Source organism: Pyrus communis, chromosome 8, assembly GCF_963583255.1.
Source record: "Pyrus communis chromosome 8, drPyrComm1.1, whole genome shotgun sequence".
Classification (NCBI taxonomy): domain Eukaryota; kingdom Viridiplantae; phylum Streptophyta; class Magnoliopsida; order Rosales; family Rosaceae; genus Pyrus; species Pyrus communis.
In genome coordinates, this window is record NC_084810.1 from 22,540,519 (window position 1) to 22,564,429 (window position 23,911).

Genomic DNA, 23,911 nt, shown 5'->3' on the forward strand with positions numbered 1-23,911 from the left:
TATTAAAGTTGTGTTTCTAAAAATGTGCTAGACAGTTTTATCAAAGTTTTCTTGCAATAGACAAGTTAGTACAGGGTGAACTTCCATCAATCATCATCAGTTGCCAACCTATTGTTTCCTCACAACTCAAAATTAAGAAGGAAATTTGACCTTCAAACCAATAAAAAAAACCCAAAAAACAGAGTGAGTGTGTATTATAATAAGAGGGAACTTTTTCATAATTTGAAGTATCTACAATCACCTTACCCTCCAATCACAGCTACCCACCTTCTTACTCTCTCTCCTCACCCCCCACCACCACCACCCCACCCCCCCCCCCAACATAAAAAACACTCTCATGATCTTATATTCATTTCTTGAAGCTTTGCTTTTATCTGAGCTCCCTATGGTTTTCTTTTTCCATTCATAGCTCAAACACTACACTTTAGTTTTTTTTCTTTCTTCTCTTTTCTTTGTTGCTGAGAGGGCCTCAGAGAAAAAAGGAAGAAAGAAGAAACCTTTCCCTACTTTTCCTTCTCACTCCTACTCTAAAATTCAGAGCCCCTCTCACTCCACTCCACTCCCCAATTGGGTTTTCTCCATTCTCTTCAGTTTCTGTCTTTTCTAATTGGGGTGTGTTAGAATTGGAAGAAGAAGAAGAAAAAACAAGAACTTGCAGATACAAGTGAGCTTTCCTCTTTTTAAATCCTGCTCAAGATTCCAACTTCCATTTTCTGAAAACGGTTTCAGTTTGGTTCTCTGTCTATGATCTTTGAAGCTTCCATGGGTTCAGATCCCATTAGGGCTTCTGGGGTTTTTGGATTTGGAGCAAGTTAAACTAATTTGGTTTTCAAGATTTCGTTTTCGATTTTGAAAAGTTGGGTTCTTTTCTGGATTCCTCAGAGAAAAGGTATTCTGATTCCCTTCAGAATGCCCCTTGATTTAACACTCATTGCACCACTCTGAAATCTCCACCTCTCTCTCTCTCTCTCTGCATTTCCTCTTAAGGGTTCTCCTTCTCTTGCTCTGTTTCTCCAAATTCTTTGAGTTTTTCGTTATGTTAGTGTGAATTGGAGCTCTTTAATTCGATCGTATGAAGTTTGAGATGGAGATTCTGTCCCCTTCGTCCTACTCTTCGACTTCGAATTGGCTTGTCGAAGAGAGCAAGAGCGCGAGATGGACTTCGGCGGAGAACAAAATGTTCGAAAACGCCCTGGCGGTGTACGACAGGGACACGCCTGACCGGTGGCACCAGGTGGCCGCGATGATACCGGGGAAGACGGCGAGAGACGTGAAGAAGCAGTACGAGGAATTGGAAGCTGATGTTGGCCAGATAGAAGCAGGGTTAGTTCCGATTCCGGGATACAGCACCTCTCCATTCACATTGGAGTGGGTGAACAGACATGGCGGCTATGAGGGGTTCAAACAGCAGGCTTGCGGGATTGGTGGCAAGAGATCTTCGCTGAATCGCCCTTCAGATCACGAAAGAAAGAAGGGGGTTCCGTGGACTGAGGAAGAACACAAGTAAGTTTTCCAATGTACATTTAATATAAAACATTTTGATCTGTTGAAATAAATTGGATTGAAGTTTTAACTTTTTCGAGTATATGATCAACAAAAAAGCGCGAAATTTCGGTATAAGTTTGGTATTGCCTATGAAGCGCTGCTAAGATGTCAAAATTTCTGATGAAAATTATATCGGTCGAGAATTTTTTACAGCAATTTGTTTTTCAGACATTGTTTTGACATGATATTTTGATGATTCTGCACAGGCTGTTCCTAATGGGGCTGAAGAAGTATGGCAAGGGGGACTGGAGGAACATCTCGCGGAATTTTGTGGTGACACGAACACCTACTCAGGTGGCTAGTCACGCACAGAAGTACTTCATCAGGCAGATTTCCGGGGGCAAGGATAAGCGAAGAGCCAGCATCCATGACATAACAACTGTCAATCTCAACGACATGAGAACTCCGTCTCCAGACAACAAAAGTCCTCTCTCTCCAGAGCTGCCTCCGCATCCGAATTCTGCTGCCACCGCAAGGGTTCCATTTCAGTGGCATCAGCCGCAAGGCGGTGGAGTAAACATGGGTTTTAATCAAGGGCATGGAAATATGTTCATGTCTTCCCATCCTTATGGCATTAGTTCGTATGGACTAAAAATGCAGGGGCAGGACCTGCTCAAAGGTGCTGCTAATAATTCGTACTATGGACCGCAAAATTTGAGTTTCCAGATGCAATCCTCGCAGCACTACCCGCACGGATGATCTAGCAGCGGCAGCTCTCCTGTCCTCAATCCTCTGCAGCTTCACATGCCATCATATGGTCTTTTAGTTCATTAGTTGAGCTTGATCTGAGCTCTATTTTCATGGTTTAATGTAAATATGTTATTCAGAACTTTGAGTTAGCCAAGCAGTATTTGAGGGGAACAGGATCCAAGTTTTTTCTTGGAATTTCAAATTATGAAAGTTGAAGCATCTCAAACCCTATGGATTTGATGTTCTTGCCCCACTCTGGATTTCATATTCTGTTATGTGATAAGGTAGTGGTGAATTATTGCAGAAGGCATCTAAAAGATGAACAAGAGCATGAATGAGAGAGAGAGAGAGATTGATTATACTTTCTGGAATCCGGTTTGCGAGAAAAACTTAGGTAGGGCAATTTGATCAGCACCACGTGAGTCAAACAGTCTCAAAGGGACGAGGCCGAGGCCCACATCGAATCCCACATAGGTTATACTTCCAATGTACACCGGTCTTTTGTGAGAGTGGCCGAATCAACTTACCGATTAGGTTGCCTTACTGAATATTTTCTTCCGGCTTAAGGATCTTAAAGCAAGATGCTAAGCTGAACGGTTTGACTGTTCTTTATCTGAGACCTTAAAAATGGTTCCTCTAGTGAAGAATGGAATGCAGGAGGGTATCTATACATCAGATCAGATAGCATCTCAGTGAAGATAAAGCATCTTTAATCAAATAGTGAAAGCATAATTAGTACGTCTTAGCATCTCACCTGCATATTAATTATGAATCTTATGACCAGGATTAGTTACTAATCATGATTAACTTAATACACACGGGGATCTTCCAAGCTTTTGGTTTTCTCTACCCTTTGAATTTTAGTCAAATGTCTAGTACTTCTATTTTTGCCACAAAGGCTCAAACTTTGCCACTTAACAGAATACGGGAAAAATTAAAATTGCTGAAAAATCTATGAGCATCTCACATCGTGCTTTGTCTGCTTGGAATAATTTAGAAAGAATGATTCCCGCTTACTCAATTTCTCCTTTTGCACAATTTCGTTTATTTTTTCCATTGATTCTCCTTTGAGTTATGCAATCAAATAATCTATGAGCATCTCACATTGTGCTTTATCTGTTCGGGGAAGAAAAGACGTTGCGGAAATCACTTCCCTAATCTAAATCTTCCCTAACTAGTCTTTAGACTATGCAGTCAGACTAGTTGCTTTCCACCAGGAAAAAACAAAAGGTAAAGAAAGGCACTGGATGCTGGGTTTTGAATTCAAATAGACCAAGTCATAGAGCACTTATGTTTGGAATTCGATGGTATTTGGTAAGTAAGACTGCCTACTTTTAGACTGTCTCACTACTTTGGTTCAAAAAATGGGCAAGTTGACTAGCCAACACCTTCAAAGTCGCAAAAACTTTGATTAAATGCTGACTCTTCCCTGCACTAACTCAAGCATCTTATGCTTCTTCAATCACTTTTATGGCATTGTTTCTATGAGATCCTCTTCTAATTAGGAAAGAAGATCCCCTTCTAGTAGTCTAGGAGTGACGATTAATAATTTAATTAAGCTCGAAAAATACTCAACTCATTTCAGGGAAGGATTTTATTTATTTATATAACAAACAAATAACAGTTTGAAACGTGAATATAAACTTTTCTTTTTAATAAGTCAGTTTATTATATGTATCAGCTGATAACTTACTATTATTGATGAATGACTCATTAATTGAAAGGAACCAATATTAGTGGTCCATTATATAATAATATGCAGCACAGAACAGGATACAGAACAGATTTGGTCTGGTAAGTTTCTATAAATTTGTGGTTCATGTTTTCAGTGCTGGATTTGGAATTTTGACGATGGTGGTTTTGTGATTCCAAGTGTACGGCACCTAACAACTAAATAATCTTAAAAGAGATTTAATTGTTCTCTAATCAGGTCTTAGACTAAACTTGTGATCATGATACATATTTTGGAGACAAATTAAGTAGCCTTTTATTGGCAGAAAGATTTCTTTACCCTTTTTTCTGAGACTGTATTATTATTATAATTTCATACACACATACACACATGCATACGACGACGAATAATTTGCGACACCATTTTTTTAACAAATTTTTTTTTACTCGATTTTGTATAGTTCACTTCATAATTTGAGATTCTCTTTTGATGGGGATAAATGACTTGTATATATTTCCTTTTTGACTTTCTTCTTTTATTTATTTGGAAGAAGAATCTTGCTTCTAATTAAGTACTACTTTGAACTAGTGATATGCAATGCCATATAGTAAGACAACCTAGCAATTATTACCTACTATTTAGCTGCATAAAGTTCAATGACAGTACAACCATATTTTGGAAGATGAGTATGCATCACACGTGCAAAATATGAGTGTAGTGGAGATGATAATACTTCGTTGAATGTGTGTCCACATAAGAAATGATAGAATTAAGAATGAGGATATCTGAGGTAAAGTAAAAGTGACTACAATTAAAGATAAAATAAGAGATGATCGGTTAAGGTGGTTTGGACATGTGAACAGAAGACCTGCAGATACTCCGGTTAGAAAATGTGATTATGGAGATAGGGGCTCATGAAAAAAGGGATGGAGGAAGACTTTAGAAGACTTGGAAAGAGATTTTAAGAAAAGACATGGAGCACTTAGAGCTAATGGAACATTTGGTGCAAAACCAAATGTAATGGCGGTATAGGATTCATACAATCAACCTCAATTAGTAGGATAAAACTTTGTTGTCATTGTATTCTTAGAATGAGGGAGTATTCAATAAGGCTGCCGCACTACTACGGTACAATGGCAGAGCAAGGGGTTTGGGACACGTTCATTGGTTGAGAGTTAAAATATCGATGACGGGTCACGTGATCTGGACGCTCGTATTGAAGTTTTTTCTCCCACTCAACAAGGTTTTTGTGGACTAATTTCCTCATTGGCCTAATGATCCATAACTATACAAAGGTAATGTCATGGCATGGATGTTTGCCACCCAAACCCAAAAAGATCAACTTGTTAGGTGATACTATTTTCCTACCCTTGTGAACCCATGAATTAATCGAACTCATTCCTATCTGGTGTAGGGTTCCAGTCCGTAACATTCACCCGTAATCGAACATGAAACATTTGCTCTTCATCGTTGAACACCCTGCCTATCCATGTGTGATCTCTCAGCAGATTTCTAGTATCGATCTGCACATCATATAGTAGACATTCCAAAGTGTTGCTTTTCTCCAACAAATGGTCAAAGAAAAAGGATGAGAGAATTGAGGGAGAGAAAACAAGAAAAACTAAAAACAACTTCAAGGTATTTACTACGTGAAACTTCAACTTTATATGAAAGGATACAGTTAAACAAAATGGCAAAACAATAAACAAATGGCTCTAGTTGCATTGTGCTGTTTTTCATTTGTTCCATTTTCGAGATAGGCATACTAGGGTTAAACCATAGTGGCAGGGCAAAATCTTGGGTGTAACAGGAAATATACCACTTCTATCTATCTTACTTATTGTGTGATTGTGCCAAATATATTTTTCTTGGTCAATGAGATACTGTTCTACTTAATCCTGCGTATGAAGTAAAGAATCCAGACCAACATGGGCAATATAGTCATTGACAATTGGGTTTCTCCACAGTAAAATGACAAACTAATCACCATCTTTTTCCGACCCTTTCTGCAACTTGGAGAGGAAAGCACCCTATACCACTTTATTCCTAGTTTGATTAACATCTCAAAAACTAATTCTAACCACATACATATAGTATCTCACTATCCGTACTTCTACTTTCGGCCATCTTGTTTTCTCTCCATTTTCTCAACTTATATTCCGATTCTTCTCTCTCAAATTGCTTGTAGCTAAAATGCACTCCAGAATTCCCTATGGGCCCTAGGTCCGGTTTTTTGCTACAGTAAAACGGGATCCCTGCTAAGAAAGGGCTAGATATTCATATATCAAAAGAAAAGATATGAGAGGACTTTTTGTAGGGTTTGATTCTCTATGATGCTTCACTTCAGTGGCCCCCCGGAGATATCTGGGAATAATCTCTTGTGGGGGACATATTTCTACATATCAAAGTAAAGAATATTGAAGGTCGGAAAGCAGAAGATGCATCATATCTGAACAACATTAGTTAATGTAATCACAGATTAAAAGGTTTCATTTCCGTGTGAGTAATAAGAATCGGAGAAACAGTTGAATAGATTAAAGAGTAGAAGTTGAGGCATACCTGGACAAGAAAAACAGGATAATAGATAAAGACATACCATTGTCAATAATATCAGTTGGGATCCGAAGCTTAAGTTGGGATATATGAGACTGGAAACCTTGTCCTTCTATCTCTTTATTGTAATGAACCGAATTTCAAATTGACATTGTACATTGATCTGATAGTATGACTTGTATCCGCTCTAAGAAAACATCCCAGGGTCAACCCTTCATGCCAGCTGACTATAATGACAAGGAACAAGCGGCACGGTAATAAGGTAACATAAGAAAAGAACAGGATAAATTCATACATTCAATTAATTATAGAGACATTTGACATTTAGGTGGAAATTATTCTTGAACGGTTGTTCTGCTCAAATAGACTCAGGAAACTCAGCCCTAGTTTGGTAATGAGGTGATTTTGAAAAAAGTGATTATCAAAAATGTTGCCGTGAGTGATTTAAAAAAGGGCATGTATATATATTGTAAATATTAGGAATCCTTTATGAGCAGGGATATGTGTGTCCTTTATTGTTTCCTTATAGAATAAGGATTGTATCTTGTATCTATTTTCCTCTATGCAATACAATAAAAATCAAGCCGTAAAATTCAATTTGGCATCAGAACCAACCGTAACCCTAGGACTCCCATCGTGTCGCTGCTATCGTGAAACCAGGAAAAAAAAAAGGATCCAGCAGTCTGTGGTCTCTACTGCATCCCTGCAGCAAGTCAAGACTGTCCATAATTCAACAAAGATTGCTGTCGTGTATTGTTGTCGTAGGGGAACAGAAATCATTGTAGTTTTTTTTTTTTCAGTGGTGTCGTTGCATCCCTGCAACAAATTTGTTCGTGTTCTGTGTACGTGTGTGTGGTGTGTATCGTGAACAATGGCGAGTGACTAGGGAGAGGCGGTGCTGAAATTGGAAGGTAGGGCATCTGGCTCTACTCATAGGTCAATTGTTAATCCCGTGGTTATTCAAAGTGATGCTTCAAACGTACCAAATATTGTAAAACTCAATAGATCAAATTACCTTCTTTGGTCCAAAGTATTAGATATGCATATTGCTAGGCGTGGAAAGAAAGGGTTTGTGACAGGGAGTATTAAGGAACCTCAAAAAGATAGTGCCGAGTATGATGCTTGGGAGATTGAGAATGCAATTGTGAAAGGATGGTTGATTAATTCCATGGATTCGACTATCATGGGTTTTTTCATTCATCTTCGTACTGCTAAAGAGGTGTGGGAAGAAGTTGCCAGGACGTATTATGATGGGTCTGATATCTCTTAGATTTATGAGTTGAAGGTGAAGTCATTCTGACTTCGCCAAGAAGGGCAACCTATTGGTGTATACTATGCCAATCTTAAAGCAGTCTGGCAAGAACTCGATCAGAGAAGACCAATTAAGATGGCGTGTGCTTTTGACTTGAAGACACTTTGGGAGGAAGTTCAACTAGACCGCGTGTATGCTTTTTTAGCAGGCCTCGATGATGTTTTTGACAAGGTCCGTAGTGATATTTTGAGAACTGAACCTCTACCATCTGTGGAGGAAGTGTTTTCAGTAGTTAGGAGCGAAGCTCAACGCCATGTTACTATGATGGGAGGTAGTGCCGCTGGGAACCAAGGAGGAATTCCCCCCGTGGCTGTGGTGACACGACCTTCTTCTTCTGGCCGGCTCTATGGACAGTCTTCATCAACTGATTCTCGCCCTTTCACTATAGAGAATAAAGATGATTTGAAGTGTACTTTTTGTGGGAAAACCTGTCATACGAAAGATACATGTTTCAAAAGCATGGAGTACCTGAATGGTTCCTTGAATTGAAGAAGAAATTGCGTGCGAAAGAGCGGGCCTCTAATGGAGCTAGTGGAAAGCGTTCCCCTATGGCTGCCGCAACAACTGGATACAAAGATGTTGTGCTTACTCAAGGGGATCTAAGTCAAGCTTTGTTGACCCGGTTCACTCCTAATGAGTCTTCGTCCAATACAGGTACTAATGGACGTGTTCTTTTAGCCTCTGGTACTGAACATCATACAGGTTGGATTCTGGACTCTGAAGCAACTGATCATATGACATTCAATAAAAGATTGTTTAAGCATATGACAACGACACATCAAAAATGTGTTGCCACGGCAAATGGCACTACTGCCATAGTGACTGGGGCCGGCACAGTGGACCTCACGCCATCTCTTTCTCTCCACCACTGTTTGCTTGTTTCGTTATTGTCTCACCATTTATTATCTATTCCCCAAGTTACTGAGCAATTGGATTGTGTTGTACTTATGTATCCATTTTTCTGTTTGCTTCAGGATATTCAGACCAAAGAGATAATTAGGCGTGGCACTAAGAGAGAGGGGTTGTACTATATGGATGATGTCGTTCCTTGCAGAGCTAATGCAGTTCGAGCATCCCGTACTAGTAATTTGCAAGAAGTTTGGTTGTTACATTGTCGGTTAAGACATGTTTCTTTTGGTTATTTAAGGCGTATGTTGCCTAGTATGTTTCATGAAATAAAGGAATCAGACTTACATTGTGAAGTATGTATTCTTGCTAAGAGCCATCGTGCTTCGTTTCCTTCTAGTATGAATAAAAGATTGCTTCCGTTTGAGCTTGTCCATTCAGATGTTTGGGGGCATTCGCTCGTTACTATAGTTTTAGGAGTTAAGTGGTTTGTTACGTTTGTGGATGATTGCACTCGTATGACATGGGTGTATTTGTTGAAACATAAAAGTGATGTAAGTACCATTATTCGGTCTTTCTCTCAGATGGTGGCTGTTTAATATTCCTCTGTTATTAAAGTTCTTCGTACTGATAATGGGAGAGAATATGTTAACTCTGCGCTCTCTAATTTTTTTCGTGACCAAGGAATCTTCCATGAGACCACTTGCTTGTACACCCCACAACAAAATGGGGTGGCTGAGAGGAAAAATCAACATATTTTGGAAACGGCTCGTGCATTGCTTATTGGTGGGTCAGTGCCCTAGAGTTTTTGGCCCGACCCCATCACCTATGCCGTGTATGTTATCAATCGCATGCCATCCCGGGTTGTAGAATTTCGTACTCTACTCCAATTTTTGACGGAGCTTGTTCCAGTTGTTTCCACCAATACTCTCACTCCTCGAGTATTTGGATGCGTGGCTTATGTTCACATTCACAAGATTCATCGTAGTAAATTGGATCCTTGTGCTCTTCGGTGTGTCTTTGTGGGTTTTGCTTCCCACCAGAAAGGTTACAAGTGTTACCACCCTGCCACTTGTCACATGTATATCACCATGGATATGACCTTTTTCTGAGTCTAAATATTTTTATACTCCCATATCACCACCCTGCGATCACAAGGGGGAGAGTTCTAGTTGTGATCTTGATGGTGATTTCGAATGGTTGGATGTACAAGAGGCAAGGTCTTCAAGTGAAGTGCATGGTGTGCCGAATGATGCAGGTGATGATACTCGGTCTCCTCATGCCGAGCCTGTTGTGAGTAGACAACATGTTCTCACCAAACCTGCTCCAAATATTCCGCAGCTTCTTGCTGAGGAAGAAACTGCCAATCCGTGTGTTGGTGCTGCCGAAGGGGAGTGCTGCACTGATGATCAGCCCATTATGGCCGCAGCTTCCCCCTCTCTCTAGTTCAACGATGCCGTTGTCCAATGCATCTTCTCTGGATATCCCTGAGGTAAGCACTAGTGATACTCATGTAAATAATGATATTATAAGTACATATAAATTGCCACCAAGGCAAAATCGTGGTGTACCTCCTGACATGTTCTCTTCAGAAGGAAAAGTGAAGTATCATATAGCCAATTATGTGTCCTGTAAAAACCTTTCATCCGAACGTCAAGCGTGGGTACATAATGTGGATTCCATTCCGGTACCAACTCGGGTAGAAGACGCTTTGAAGAGTTGAGAATGGACTGAAGCGATGGATGAAGAGATGATGGCATTGCAAAAGAATAATACATAGGAAGTGGTTGACCTGCCGAAAGGAAAAAAACCAGTTGGGTGCCGATGGGTGTTTACAATTAAATACAAGGCTGATGGATCACTTGACAGTTATAAAGCAAGGTTGGTGGCGAAAAGGTACACTCAAACATACGAAGTTGATTACCAGGAAACTTTCTCTCCCGTGGCTAAGATGAATACGGTACAAGTCCTTATCTCACTAGCTGCAAATTTGAATTGGCCACTGAAACAATTTGATGTAAAAAATATGTTCCTTCATGGACATCTAGAGGAAGAAGTGTACATGGATTTCCTTACAGGGTATGGCAACAGAGGAAAAATAGGAGTGTGTCGATTGCGGAAGTCCCTTTATGGGCTTAAGTAGTCACTACGGGCATGGTTTGGGAGGTTCACTCAGGCCATAAGAAAGAATGGGTATTATCAGAGTCATTCTGATCATACTTTGTTTGTGAAGCGGAGAAACGGTAAAGTAATAACCTTGATTATTTATGTAGATGATATGATAATAACAGGTGATGATTCAGATCAAATTATCAAACTGGAGAAGAACCTTTCTGCTAAGTTTGAGATGAAGAGTTTAGGTGACTTAAAGTATTTTCTTGGTGTTGAAGTTGCTCGTTCATCCAAAGGTATTTTCTTGTCTCAACGAAAATATGTTTTGGATTTATTGAAGGAAACATGTATGCTTGGGTGTAAACCCGTGGATACTCCCATTGTGGAGAAACATTACTTGGGGGTTTACCCGGATCAAGAACCAGTGGATAAAGGTAGATATCAAAGACTGGTAGGAAGACTAATTTATTTAGCTCATACCCGTCCGGATATAGCCTATGCAGTAAGTGTGGTGAGTCAATTTATGCACTCGCCAAGTGTGGATCATATGGCAACTGTTATGCGGATTCTAGCTTATTTGAAGTCAGCTCCAAGAAAAGGAATTTTGTATAAAAATTCCGGTCATCTGAGGATTGAGGGATTTACTGATGTTGATTGGGCAGGTGATGTGACTGTTAGACGCTCTACTTCTGGATACTTTACATTCGTTGGTGGAAATCTAGTTACTTGGATAAGCAAAAAGCAAAATGTGGTGTCAAGGTCTTCAGCTGAGGTCGAATTCAGAGGTATGGCGCATGGAATATGTGAAGTTCTTTGGTTACGTAAATTGCTTGGTGGTCTAGGTTTCAAAGTAAAGGAGGCAATAAGCTTGTATTGTTATAATAAATCTGCACGGGAGATTGCAGAGAACCCGATAGAACATGACAGAACAAAGCATGTGGAGGTTGACCGTTATTTTATGAAGGAAAAACTTGAGAAAAAAATAGTGTCAATACCGTTTGTGAACTCGGAAGAGCAACTTGCGGATATCCTCACTCATGCCGTGTGTAGTAGAGTTTTTGGTGACTCACTTGTCAAGTTGGGCATGTGTGATATCTATGCTCCAACTTGAGGGGGAGTGTTGCCGTGAGTGATTTAAAAAAGGGCATGTATATATATTGTAAATATTAGGAATCCTTTATTAGGAAGGATATGTGTGTCCTTTATTGTTTCCTTATAGAATAAGGGTTGTATCTTGTATATATTTTCCTCTATGCAATACAATAAAAATCAAGCCGTAAAATTCAATTAAAAAAAGTTGGGAGCTTTTTAATGTTTGGTAAACATTCAGCTTCGGCTTTTTTTCACAGTTTTAAATGGAAAAAAGCCAAAAACACAAAGCTGCAAAACCTAACTTTGAAAAACCAGTTGTTTTTCACATCTGTTTTACATAAAAGTTTATCAAACACTATAATACTGCTTTTTTCTTTCAAAAGCATTTTTACAAAAAAGTTACCAAACGCTCTACTGTTTTATTTCACAGCTGCTTATTCTTAATCCAGAGCAGAAGCAGCTTTTTTTTTTTCAAAACACAACAATACCAAACCAACCATTAGTCTACTTTTGAGAATGGTCTCAGTCATCGAATGATTTTAGTGCAAGGACCTTTCCTTATTGTAAGTCAACCCAAAGCCAAGAGGATATAAAGGGTCATATGAGTTGTCTCTGGCGTTCATGGGAAGCTGTTCAACACTTTTAAACCATGAAACTGGTAGTCTGCCCTCGAAGTCATAATCTCCGAAGATAACATCTGTAATTCCCTCTCCTTCGCTACCAGGCAACCAAGCAGCGACAAGAGCATCCATCTTTTCCAAGAGTTGGGGCTCTAAAGTTAAGGGCCTTCCGGATATCAGAATCACCAGCGTAGGGAATCTGTCAGCAACTGAGCTTATAACATCAACTCCATTAAAGGGGATCACAAGCGTTGAATTGTCACCCTTGAATTCTGCATATGGACCTTCACCAACAGCTACGACTGCAAGAGAGATATCTTGGCGTGCTAAGGTCTCTGTCGACGGACATAGCTCATAAATAATTTCTGTATCATCTCCAACGGCCTTCTCGATAGCTTCCAAGACGGTTGTGCCTTCACATGTAAATCACTTATTAGTTAAGTGTGTCTGTGCAATCAAGGCGAGAGTATACAATATTAACATGAAAATATACAATCTAAGAATTCCTTGTTCTCTACAAAATTTCAGCATAAGATTTAACTACGTTGTTGAAAAACAATAGAACATAACTAGGGAGCAGAGGAAAGTTTTCATTGTTTCTTCACCCCCGAAGAAAACTGTGGGCCAAGACCGTGGGCGCATACAATGATTTAGGAGTAATACATTACCAGATTCCCCAGTGACAAGAAAAGAGAATGCCTCTACTTTGCATTAGTTATTCAAGAAGCAGATTTTCAGTTCAATAACTCAAAACAGAAAACTTATCGAAAACTAACTGTATGAAAGTTAAAATCCAACTGTCCTCGTCTAGTGATGTTATACATAATGTCACATTAATCAACCTATAGCCTTTCAATTATTCAAACGGTGGGCATATAACATTTCATACCAATTGTGATCCTGCCACTATGACCATCCCAAGTTGCTGTCCATCCTCCACACTGATATCCAAGATCATCGGAATGTGTTCCAGTAACAAGTATTCTTTTTACTTTTCTATCTAATGGGAGAAAAGGTTTGCTTGGGTCCTTTCCATTCTTCAACATAACCAAGGACTTGCGAACCGCTTCCCGTGCTAGATCTCTATGCAGCTGTTCAAAAACATTAACAGTAAAAACTGCATCTCAGGTATCAAATCGATCGGTACAAGGTCCAAAATGCCTCAAATAAGAGTAATATTTTTAAAATAGAATATGCTCAATGAGCAACGCAAAGCATGTGATTTTCTATGAGGTGAATATAAGACACTACGAACTTACCTTGCAACCAACTATGTCTAGCAAGGATCTATCAGAGAAAGGATGCTCAAAAATACCGGCAACAAACTTGACTCTCAGTATTCTTTCAACTGCATCATCTATCCTGGACATCGGTATCTCCCCATGTTCCACCAGATATACCAAATCCTCCACAAACTGTTCATATCTGAGAGGCACCATTACCTGCATACCTTGTCAATCAGACAAAATATGTGCAAATCAAGGATTGAAACAAACAAATTGAACTTAAAGTTCAATGTCTACCATGTCAACTCCTGCATTAATGGAAGATGAAATGCAGAAACGATAGTCTGAACCTTCAGGTTCGCAAAGTTTGTCAAGTGCTTCCCAGTCAGAAAGCACAAAACCCTGCAGCAGGAAAAACACTGTTATTTATCTGACATCCCGCCTTTTAATGTTAGAGAAACCACTTTAAAAAAAAAACCACGCAAAATCTGACAGTCACATCTAATAACAATAAAAATGTGCCTCTTTTAATTAGTTTGAATTTCACTATATCATTCTAATGTTAGCAAAGTTGCATCAAATTGATCAGTAGGAAGCATATCAAGAGCCCAGAAAGCTAGCAATGAGCAAGCAAAATGTGCAGTGTCACATTTCTTTATAGAATCTATGATTATAACAGAAGCTCTTACAAGGGGTAAAAACATTGAATACCAATAAAATTGTAATTTGCGCGGAAAGAGAACTAAGTCGAGAATAGGCTAACAAATGAGCATTGTTTACTTGCGCTTTACCTAATAGCGCAATTTTGGGTTCATCTTTCCCACCAAGAAAAAGGAGCATGTTATATGGGTTCTTTACCTTAAATCCTAGCTTATCTTTCAATACTTCTGTCAGGAGAAAACGATGAGCATGTAATTTACTTCCATTCCAGCTGGAATAGGATGCCATAACAGTAGAAACTCCCTGAGAAATACAGTCCAGATATGGTGCCATATGAATCCTCTCTAAGTCCTCGTAAGATGATATGGTATTCCCCTCGTTTAGACCTTTATGTGTACCCCCATCTCCGACAAAATGCTTGGCACATGCAATAGTTTTGTTTCTGGAATAAAAAGAACACGGAATTTAAAAAATAATTTATAATCTTTAAGAGCAAGTTATATCTGACTTAGTAATGGAATACAAAATCAAGGTATGAATATGTTAACAAGAAATATGAGAAAGTGAGTACAATAATTTAGATGCCTCATTTGATATTTTTCTAAATTAAACGTATGTTACTTTTCAACTTTTGATTAAAGTCCTTTTACTTTTAATTAAACTTTATATTCCAGGTATATTCTTAATTTAAGTATTTTATAAATTCTTTTAAATCCATTTCTATGTAAAAAAAAAAAAATGCACTCAATAATATTCATTAATTTATTGCTATTTTTATGGAATATCATCCCTTCCTCCATTTAAGGATTCAATTATACCTACTGGGGTTCAAGATTAATTGGATGAAATATAGTTTTTCCAATTTCCAACTCAACATTTAAAAAAAATAAGAGTTCGTTTATAATTAAAATTGAGATGTAGACTAGATTGCGTAATTTCATGCAATTGAAAATAAATTTGAATTTTTTAACAACTACTTACAGTAGAAATGTGAACTAAGAGTTTTCACATTTTTATTTTTATTTAAAATGAGTCCTTATTCCAATAATTATCACATCCCGGCCTGGGACGAATCACTTCCCGGGCCCGCTCCACCACCGTAGCACGATATTGTCCGCTTTGGGTTTACCATTCCCTCACGGTTTTGTTTTTGGGAACTCACGAGAAACTTCCCAGTGGGTCACCCATCATGGAATTGCTCAAGCCCTCTTCTCGCTTAACTTCGGAGTTCCTACGGAACCCGAAGCCAGTGAGCTCCCAAAAGGCCTCATGCTAGGTAGGGATGAGAATATACATTTAAGGATCACTCCCCTGGGCGATCTAGGATATTACAATCCACCCCCCTTAGGGGCCCAACGTCCTCGTCAGCACACACGCGGCCAGGGTTAGGCTCTGATACCAATTGTCACATCCCGGCCCGGGACGAATCATTTCCCGGGCCCGCTCCACCACCGTAGCACGATATTGTCCGCTTTGGGCTTACCATTCCCTCATGGTTTTGTTTTTGGGAACTCACGAGCAACTTCCCAGTGGGTCACCTATCATGGGATTGCTCAAGCCCTCTTCTCGCTTAACTTCGGAGTTCCTACAGAACCCGAAGCCAGTGAGCTCCCAAAAGGCCTCATGTTAGGTAGGGATGGGAATATACATTTAAGGATCACTCCCATGGGCGATGTGGGATGTTACAATAATTAATTATTAAGAGTTGACAAAATATTTTTTAGTGCAATGTTTTCATGTGAAAAGTTATCATTTTTTTTTGTTTACACAACTTACACATAACGTACCATAAGTTTTGTACATACCAAAATAAGGATAATACAACGTACTAATAAGTTGGTACGTACTAAATAAAGAATTGCATAATGTACCAAAAACAATATTTTATAACGTACCAAAATACTAATACGCACCCAGATTAAATTTATATAACGTACCAAATGATTGGTACGTTATATTTAATATATATGTTTGGTACGTTATATTTAATATATGTGCATGTTATATTTCATAATTGTATGTTAATAGAATGTTTATATGTTTTTAGAATTTAAAACAGCAAATTATTTGAATAAGAAAAATTCATTTTAAACGAATTATGATAAGATAAGATAGGATGTTTGTGGTGATTTTAGAATATTTGTGATATTATTTTCTGAACTAGTTGGTTAATTAAATACAATAAAAATCATAATTTTTAATTAAAAATTAGTAGAAGAATGTTTGATCAAAAGTTTAAAAGTTATAGATGTTTGATTAAAAAAATTCAAATTTGAGGTATCTATATCAAAATGCCCCTTAAAAATATCTAAGATAATTGAACTATGTGAAAGCATCTTGACATAACTTCAGATACAATTAATACACAGAACAAAGGAGATGAGTTTTCAGGAAACGATCTCATCAATGTCTATATGTGAATCTCCAGCAAGTATTCTTTTTTCCTTTTCTTCTTCCCTCTTGAATTCAGGCAAAGATGCAACATGTTTGATGAAAGACGTATACATGGAAATTTATTAACGACGACTTCTACTTACCTTCCCATTACAAAAGGGTAGCCCTTTGGATGTCCTTCGGGTGGCTGCCCCTGCAAGCCTGTCACAATGGTAGTCATCTTTCTAACAATTTCAGTGTCTTCACTGAAACTCTCATAGCATCTTCCCCATCTGGGATCTTTACAAACCTGTCAGAACCCATTCAAGTGAATTGCATGACTAATCCATTTAATTTCATCAGTCTTATTGTAATAACAAACATACGTCCCTCGTGACATACAGCAACACAGGGAGCTAAATTATAGTGAATGCCACTGGCCCTGACTTCAAGAGCAGTTGCAGCACCAATCCTTTCAGCCAAATCAGCATCTCTGTCACACAGTTCATATAAGATGAGGGGAAATACAGGACTAAAACAGAACTTGCATCTATAATTTAGTAATTTAACTCCACTTTTTCCTTCGGGGTTTCTTTTTTTCTTTCTTTATATCATTCTTTCTCACTGAATGGCAACACGAATATCAACCACTACAAGGAAATCAAATTAAAGGGACAAAGAGAACATAGAAATAGCCACCAACCAATTGGTGGTTACACTCTACAAGCTATTAGAATGTGAGCATTCCATTCAAAACCAATTGGCAAGACTTCTATTCTCTGATGTGGGAATCGTATTCTCAACACTCCCCCTCATGTGTGTAGGGTCACTCCAACCAAATACCTAAAACGTAGCCTGCTCTAATCCCATACGAGCATCCAACGCAAAACCAATTGGCGGGCGGAGAGACCCAAGATCTTTTAAACTGTTATGCAAGGCTTTATTTCTCCGATGTGGGATTCACAATCTCAGTTTGAGCAGCATTATAAATATATGACTAAATTGCTGTTCCAGAAAAGATGAAATCCTGGGTCCATGTTCTTGCCATTCAACTTCCAGTAATTAACGTAACTGTAACCTTTTGAGTAATGAGTAGGGATTCAAAACATAAATGATAAATTTCAATTCTTTTCCAACATTTTCTTAGTAACCAAACAAAGCAGCAACAAGAAGTAAAAAATTGGATCAATTACAACTTTGAACTTAAAAACCAGTGAAGGAAGTTAACCTGGATGCCCCAAGACCAACGTTGTGAGGGAATATGGTGGCACCATATACATTGTTGTTCCCATGAACCGCATCAATCCCGTATATCATCGGTATTCCGAGCCGGTTTTCAAGTGCGGACCTCTGAAACCCGTCGACCATATCTGCCCAGTCCTTTGATAATTCATTCTCAAAGGGCACACTGTCTCCAGAACTGAGTATACTCCCTGCATGATAGAAACGCAGATATTGCACTCCAGATTTTTTATGAAACGCGTGAAAGAAAGTAAAGACATGCATGTTAAAGTTCAAGCCATGGGGTACCGATGGAGAAGTCTCTGATGGCTTCTGGGGTGGAGACCCGGCGCTCGATTTGGGTCATCTGGCCGGCCTTCTCTCTCAAAGTCATGCGTGCAAGGAGGTCCTTCACTCGAGCTTCAATGGGTTCATTCGGGTTTCTGTATATGCAATTCAAGTCGTTGACTTTGTCCATCTTTGAGCAAGCTTAAGCTCTTCTTCTTCTTCCTAGCTTCAGCTGAACAGATCAGGTATGCAACTCTGAGTGTTACAAGTAAATTTGACCAATTTTAGCCAGTAGAGTTGCATTGCAGCATATTATTATATAAATTATCATCACTTGTCTGGAAGCCAGCATATTATTACATAAATTATCATCGCTTGTCTGGAAGCCGGCATATTATTACATAAATTATTATCGCTTGTTTGGAAGCCACCAATTTTCCATTACCGACGCGTATGACAGTATCTCAAATCAATCGTACATTTTAAATGTTTGTGTATCTAAAATAGTTTTTGAAATTAACCTAACATCTTATTTTGATTCCTGAAATTTGAAATCAGCACTCTGGTCTTTAAGATTTGAAACCAATAGAAGTAGTTCTTAAGTTGTCAAACATCAATCATTTTGCTCATTCTGTAAAAAGTATTTGTTGATGCACAAAATCGGCGAGGACTTTGGTACAACAGAAAGTGTCAAGTTTTTGACTTTAGTTAGATTGCTCTGGTCATTAGTGTGGATAAGTATGTAAATGAATAGAGACAGGGAAGCAAATAACACAAGATGTACGTGGTTCACCCAGATTGGCTACGTCCACGGAGTAGAGGAGTTCTCATTAGTTATGAAGGGTTTACACAAATACATAGGTTCAAGCTCTCTTTTAGTGAGTTCTAGTGAATAGTTTAGTACAAATGACATTAGGGATTATTGTGGGAGAATGATCCCCTTTTATAGGAAAGAGTTTCTAGCTTTGTTCTGACATTGACACGTGTCATGTTGTGATTGGCCTCTGATATCGACATGTGTTGCGCTGTGACTGGTCTCTGATACCGACACGTGTCGCGTTGTGATTGGCCTCCTGGTTGGAGGAAAAGTCTTGTGGGTCCTTGACGGTATACTGTTGATCGGTGCTTAATAGTTTCGGGATTGGTCAAGTATGATACAAACAGTGCTCCTTTAAGTTCCCGAGTGAGGGAAGCTCCTCGGTTGGGGACTTGCGAGATCCAAGCCATTGAGTAATCACGAAACTTCCAAGTACCGAAGTGTGGTGTCACCTTTACTTGCCTTCTCTGTCCTGTAAGTAGATGTGGCATCTTCTCTTGGAAGTACTTTTCCTTCATCCAGGAGTGGTATCTTTAGTTGGCATTGACGCACAAGGTAATGTATCATTTTCATTTGAAGCTTAGTTGTAGTTTCGGGTTTGGTCAAGTGCGATACAAACCATATAGTAGGAGTCCCCCAAGTCTCTAAGCGAGGAGATCTGCCGAAGGAGGTGACAGACAAGGTAAGCAATCAAGGTTCCAAGCAATCAGTCTCAGATTGGTAGGTTGATCTTGGGTTCCGGCTGATTGTACTCATTCTCCCTGTCTCTCATTCAGCAACAAGGATAAAGAGAAGAAACAGGGAGAAGAGATGATATGAGGTATTCTTGTTTTTGGAGAAGACGGACGAATCGGCACATGCTTTGTTGTACTTGACTTTCCATAAGTGTATTCTTGAACTGGGCTGGAGGGTTTTCTGGTTTCTTCCAAGCCAAAACAGATCCGTCAAACCTGGAGTATGTTCAATCCTGATGATATGAGATACTTTTGCTGTTTGACAAAGTAGTAGATGTGGTATGGCGAAGCTTTGTTCTTCGACGACGGTGCTAGCAAAAGGCTGTTGAGGCTTCTCGATCTCTTCAATTAGAGTAATGATGTCGAACTTGGATTTGACTTAGACTCTTCCGTCTGGATTGTGCGGTTCTACAAGAAGGGCATCGTGCTATAGTGATATGTTCTAGCTCGCCGTTGAACCTTCTGCTTCAATCTTTTGTATAGCAGAAATGGTGTGCAACCTTTGCATTTAAATGGTCCTTCAGAGCACTACTTCTCAGTGACTCATCCATGCTTGACAGCTTCAGTGTAAAGAGCCAATATCGTACCAACTGTTCTGAGGTATTTGCCGAAGGAATTCATGACCTTGACAACAGTTGAGGATGAGTACTTGAGAGCAATGCTAGGCAAACGACCAGGCAAAGGTTCCGGGCAATTAGTTCTAGATCGGAAGTTTGATTTCAGGTTCCGACTGATTGCATTCTTTCTCCTTGTCTTGCACGTAAGAGCAAGGGCAAAGGAAAAGACAGGGAAAAAGCATGATATGGGATACTCTTGCTTTCAACCCTGATGATATGAGATATTCTTGCTCTGATGTAGCTGGTTGGCATGGGTATTATCGAATGAGAAGAAAACAGAGTATTTCGAGAGGCTAGATTGGAAGTGCCATTTTGGATGTGAGGAAGGGTTGAGCATTATTTATTTATTTATTTGGCAGGTCTGCCTGGCTGTGGAGGATGGAGGTCGACATATATAGGAATTGTCCCAATAGCGAGTGGTAATGCTGTTTCTTTACCCTTCTCGGTCAAAGCAATGTAGTGGTCGCTGCAAGGTTCACGTGTTTTAACTTTGTTAGAGCACTTTGAAAAAATGGTCTGTGGTATGCAGAAAGCTGATGTTGCGTGTTAGGATTGTGGACAAATTTTATCCAAGGAAATCCGACTCTCAAAGTTCGGGAAGCGGTGCCTCTTCGATTTCTGAGCAGGCAATCTTGTTGGGGATATGGTTCTCGAGATTCGGAGAGCGGTGCCTCTTCGATTTCTGGGCAAGCAATCTTGTTGGGAGTGTTTTCTTAGATGTGAAGAAAGGTTGGGCATTTTTGCAAGTCTGTTTTGCCATGGAACACAGAGGTTGACACACATAAGGATTTTCTAATAATCAAGCAGTGGTGCTGTTCCTTTATCGTTGTGGGTAATAGTAAGGTAACTGGGCCTTCAACATTTACCTGTCTTAACTTTGTCAGAGTTCTTTGGCAAAGTTGTCCTTGGTATCCGAGGAACTAATGTCGCGTGTAAAGATTGCTAATAAATTTTAACTCAGGAAATCCGCTTCTCGAAATTTGGAGAGTGGTGCCTCTTTGATTTTTGAACAAGCAGCCCTATTGAAGATCTGACTCTTTCTTTTATAGGAGCACCAATTAAGTTCAAGGAGTCCGTTCTGAAAGTTATTGCTTGTAGGAATTTTTCCCTTATTTTCGTACTTATGAGATTTACTGTACCTCGTTTTTTCTTCACCTTTTATGAGAATGTCTGGCCCGTCCGACCGTCATTTGGACTTGAATGTTGTAGAAGAGGTAGCCATGTCTCCTCAAGATAACATATGGCGCCCATCATTCTTATCTCCTACTGGTCCCCTTACTATTGGGGACTCTGTGATGAAGAATGATATGACTGCTGCGGTGGTGGCCAAGAATCTTCTTAATCCCAAAGACAACAGACTACTTTCCAAACGATCCGATGAGTTGGTTGTTAAGGATTCTCTGGCTTTCAGTGTTCAATGTGCAGGTTCTGTGTCTAATATAGCCCAACGCCTATTTGCTCGAACCCTCCAAGTTGAATCGTTGGCGGTTGAAGTGATAAGTCTCAAACAGGAGATCAGAGGGCTTAAGCACGAGAATAGACAGTTGCACATGCTCGCACATAGCTATGCTATAACCATGAAGAGAAAGTTTGACCAGTTACAGGAATCCGAGGGTCAGATTTTAAATAATCATCAGAGGTTTGTGAGTTTGTTCGAAAGGCATTTACTGCCTTCGTCCTCTGGGGATGTACCACATACTGAAGCTCCAAATGATCAACCTCTGGTGCCTCCTCTTTCTGGGGTTCAGCCTAGTACTGAGGCTCTAAATAATCACCCTCCGGTGCCTCCTATTTCTGGGGCTTTGCCGAGTGTTGAGACTTCTCCTGAGCAACCTTTGTAAAGGCGCCCTTTTGTTTGTTTATTTTGATTCATGTGTATGCACGTATTTGTAATTTATCGAAGATATCAATAAATAAGCTTTACTTCATTCAACGTGTTGTGTTAAATACACTAAGGTATCTTTCACTAAGTTCTTTGAATTTTTTATTTTGTTGAAGTTTGCATGTTGAAACTTCGTGGGTGAATCCTGTAGGTTGAAGCAGTGCTCCCTTAATTTCTTGAGTGAGGAAAACTTCTCGGTTGGGGACTTGAAAAATTCAAGGCACTGAGTAGTCGCGAAATTTCTGAGTACCAAGGTGTAGTGATATATGGTAGGAGTCCTCCAAGTCTCCGGTCGAGGGAGTTGACGAGGGAGGTGTCTTGCTAGTAGGCAATTTTCCAAACAAAATTTCACCATTTTTCTTTTTAAGTGGTTGCCCAAAACTCCTCCTTCATATATATTTGATATGAAAGTTGTTAGGCCCAAAGAAAGAGAGGCCTAGGCTCATTTCTTTCTTTCTTTCTTTCTTTCCTTTTTTTTTTTTTTTTTTTTTTTTTTTTTTTTTTTTTTTGGGTGAAGCTTTGATGTTGAAGTTTTGTAGGTGAAGTTTTGGTGTTGAAGCTTTTGTGTTGAAGCTTTGTAGGTGAAACTTTTGTATTAAAGTTTTGTAGGTGAAGCTCTTGTGTTGAAACTTTGTAGGTGAAGCTTCGGTACAACAGACGGCACCAAATGTTGATGCACAAAATCGGCGAGGACTTTGGTACAACAGAAAGTGTGAAGTTTATGACTTTCGCTAGATTACTCGGGTCATTAGTGTGGATAAGTATGTAAATGGATAGAGACAGGGAAACAAACAACACAACATGTATCGTGGTTCACCTCAAGTTGAGGCTACGTCCACACTGGTGTTGATTCTATTTCACTATGTAAATGAATGTTGAATATACATGGAGGCTATAAAGGCAGTGTTTGCTCTCTTTGCTATTCTGTTTGCCCTCATGTTTCCCCTCTGTCTATTTCCCCTTCTCTCGTCGATTCTCCTCTTCCTCTTAAATGAGTGTAAAGGAGCCCTTTTATAGAATAAGGGTTTCCTCCCCTCTTACATGAATCATGGGCTAAGTAATGAAGCCCAAATACTGAAGCCCAATATATGGTACAACAGGAGTCCCCCAAGTCTTCAGTCAAGAGAGTCTTTTGGCTGGAGACTTCAAATTCAATCCATGTGCGGGCCGAAATGACTAGATGTCGTCTAGAACTAGTACTCGACCTGAGACGGTGCTTAACATGAAGCAATACTCAGCTAGAGGTAGCACACGTTGCAAAGCTGCTCGTCTAGAGGCAATGCTCGCGGCGAGGTGGTTGCTTAGCTGGAGGCGATGCTCGTTGCGAAGCGGCTCGGCTTGTGGCGTTCTTCATTGTGAGTATGCACTCGACGTCAACGTGAGCTCATTATGAGTTAACTCTTGACATGACTCGGGTCCGCTTGTCGGGTTCGCATATTGGGTCTATGTGTCGGATCCGCGAATCGGGTCCATAAGTCGGGTCTTTGAGTCGGGGCCATACGTAGGGTCTTTGAGTTAGGTCCATAAGTTGGGTCCGTGAGTCGGGGTTCGAGCTCAAGGGTGTCCAAGTTTAACGGTGTCTAATCTCATAAGTGCCCGAACGAATGGGTATCCAAGCACATAGGTGTCCAAATGAGTGAGTGTCCGAGGA

The 23,911-nt window shown here is 39.6% G+C and overlaps 4 protein-coding genes across 4 annotated transcripts; 2 read left to right on the forward strand and 2 right to left on the reverse strand.

The window, feature by feature from the left end:
• The first annotated feature begins 365 nt into the window (after window positions 1–365).
• LOC137742355 (transcription factor DIVARICATA-like) lies at window positions 366–2,535 on the forward strand. Its single transcript, XM_068482205.1, has 2 exons — window positions 366–1,503; window positions 1,752–2,535. Exons 1-2 carry the CDS (start codon window positions 1,073–1,075, stop codon window positions 2,242–2,244), a joined length of 924 nt encoding a protein of 307 aa, XP_068338306.1. The 5' UTR covers window positions 366–1,072; the 3' UTR covers window positions 2,245–2,535.
• A 7,536-nt stretch (window positions 2,536–10,071) lies between these two features.
• LOC137743154 (uncharacterized mitochondrial protein AtMg00810-like) lies at window positions 10,072–11,841 on the forward strand. The gene is made up of 2 exons (XM_068483050.1): window positions 10,072–10,249; window positions 10,910–11,841. Exons 1-2 carry the CDS (start codon window positions 10,072–10,074, stop codon window positions 11,839–11,841), a joined length of 1,110 nt encoding a protein of 369 aa, XP_068339151.1.
• A 510-nt stretch (window positions 11,842–12,351) lies between these two features.
• On the reverse strand, window positions 12,352–17,065 carry LOC137743481 (uncharacterized). Its single transcript, XM_068483381.1, has 6 exons — window positions 16,866–17,065; window positions 14,527–14,770; window positions 13,966–14,070; window positions 13,702–13,884; window positions 13,332–13,533; window positions 12,352–12,855 (listed from the first exon to the last, which is right to left on the reverse strand). Exons 1-6 carry the CDS (start codon window positions 16,940–16,942, stop codon window positions 12,362–12,364), a joined length of 1,305 nt encoding a protein of 434 aa, XP_068339482.1. The 5' UTR covers window positions 16,943–17,065; the 3' UTR covers window positions 12,352–12,361.
• LOC137743155 (uncharacterized) lies at window positions 16,977–18,400 on the reverse strand. The gene is made up of 4 exons (XM_068483051.1): window positions 18,232–18,400; window positions 17,930–18,134; window positions 17,104–17,194; window positions 16,977–16,994 (listed from the first exon to the last, which is right to left on the reverse strand). Exons 1-4 carry the CDS (start codon window positions 18,398–18,400, stop codon window positions 16,977–16,979), a joined length of 483 nt encoding a protein of 160 aa, XP_068339152.1.
• Window positions 18,401–23,911: the final 5,511 nt, after the last annotated feature.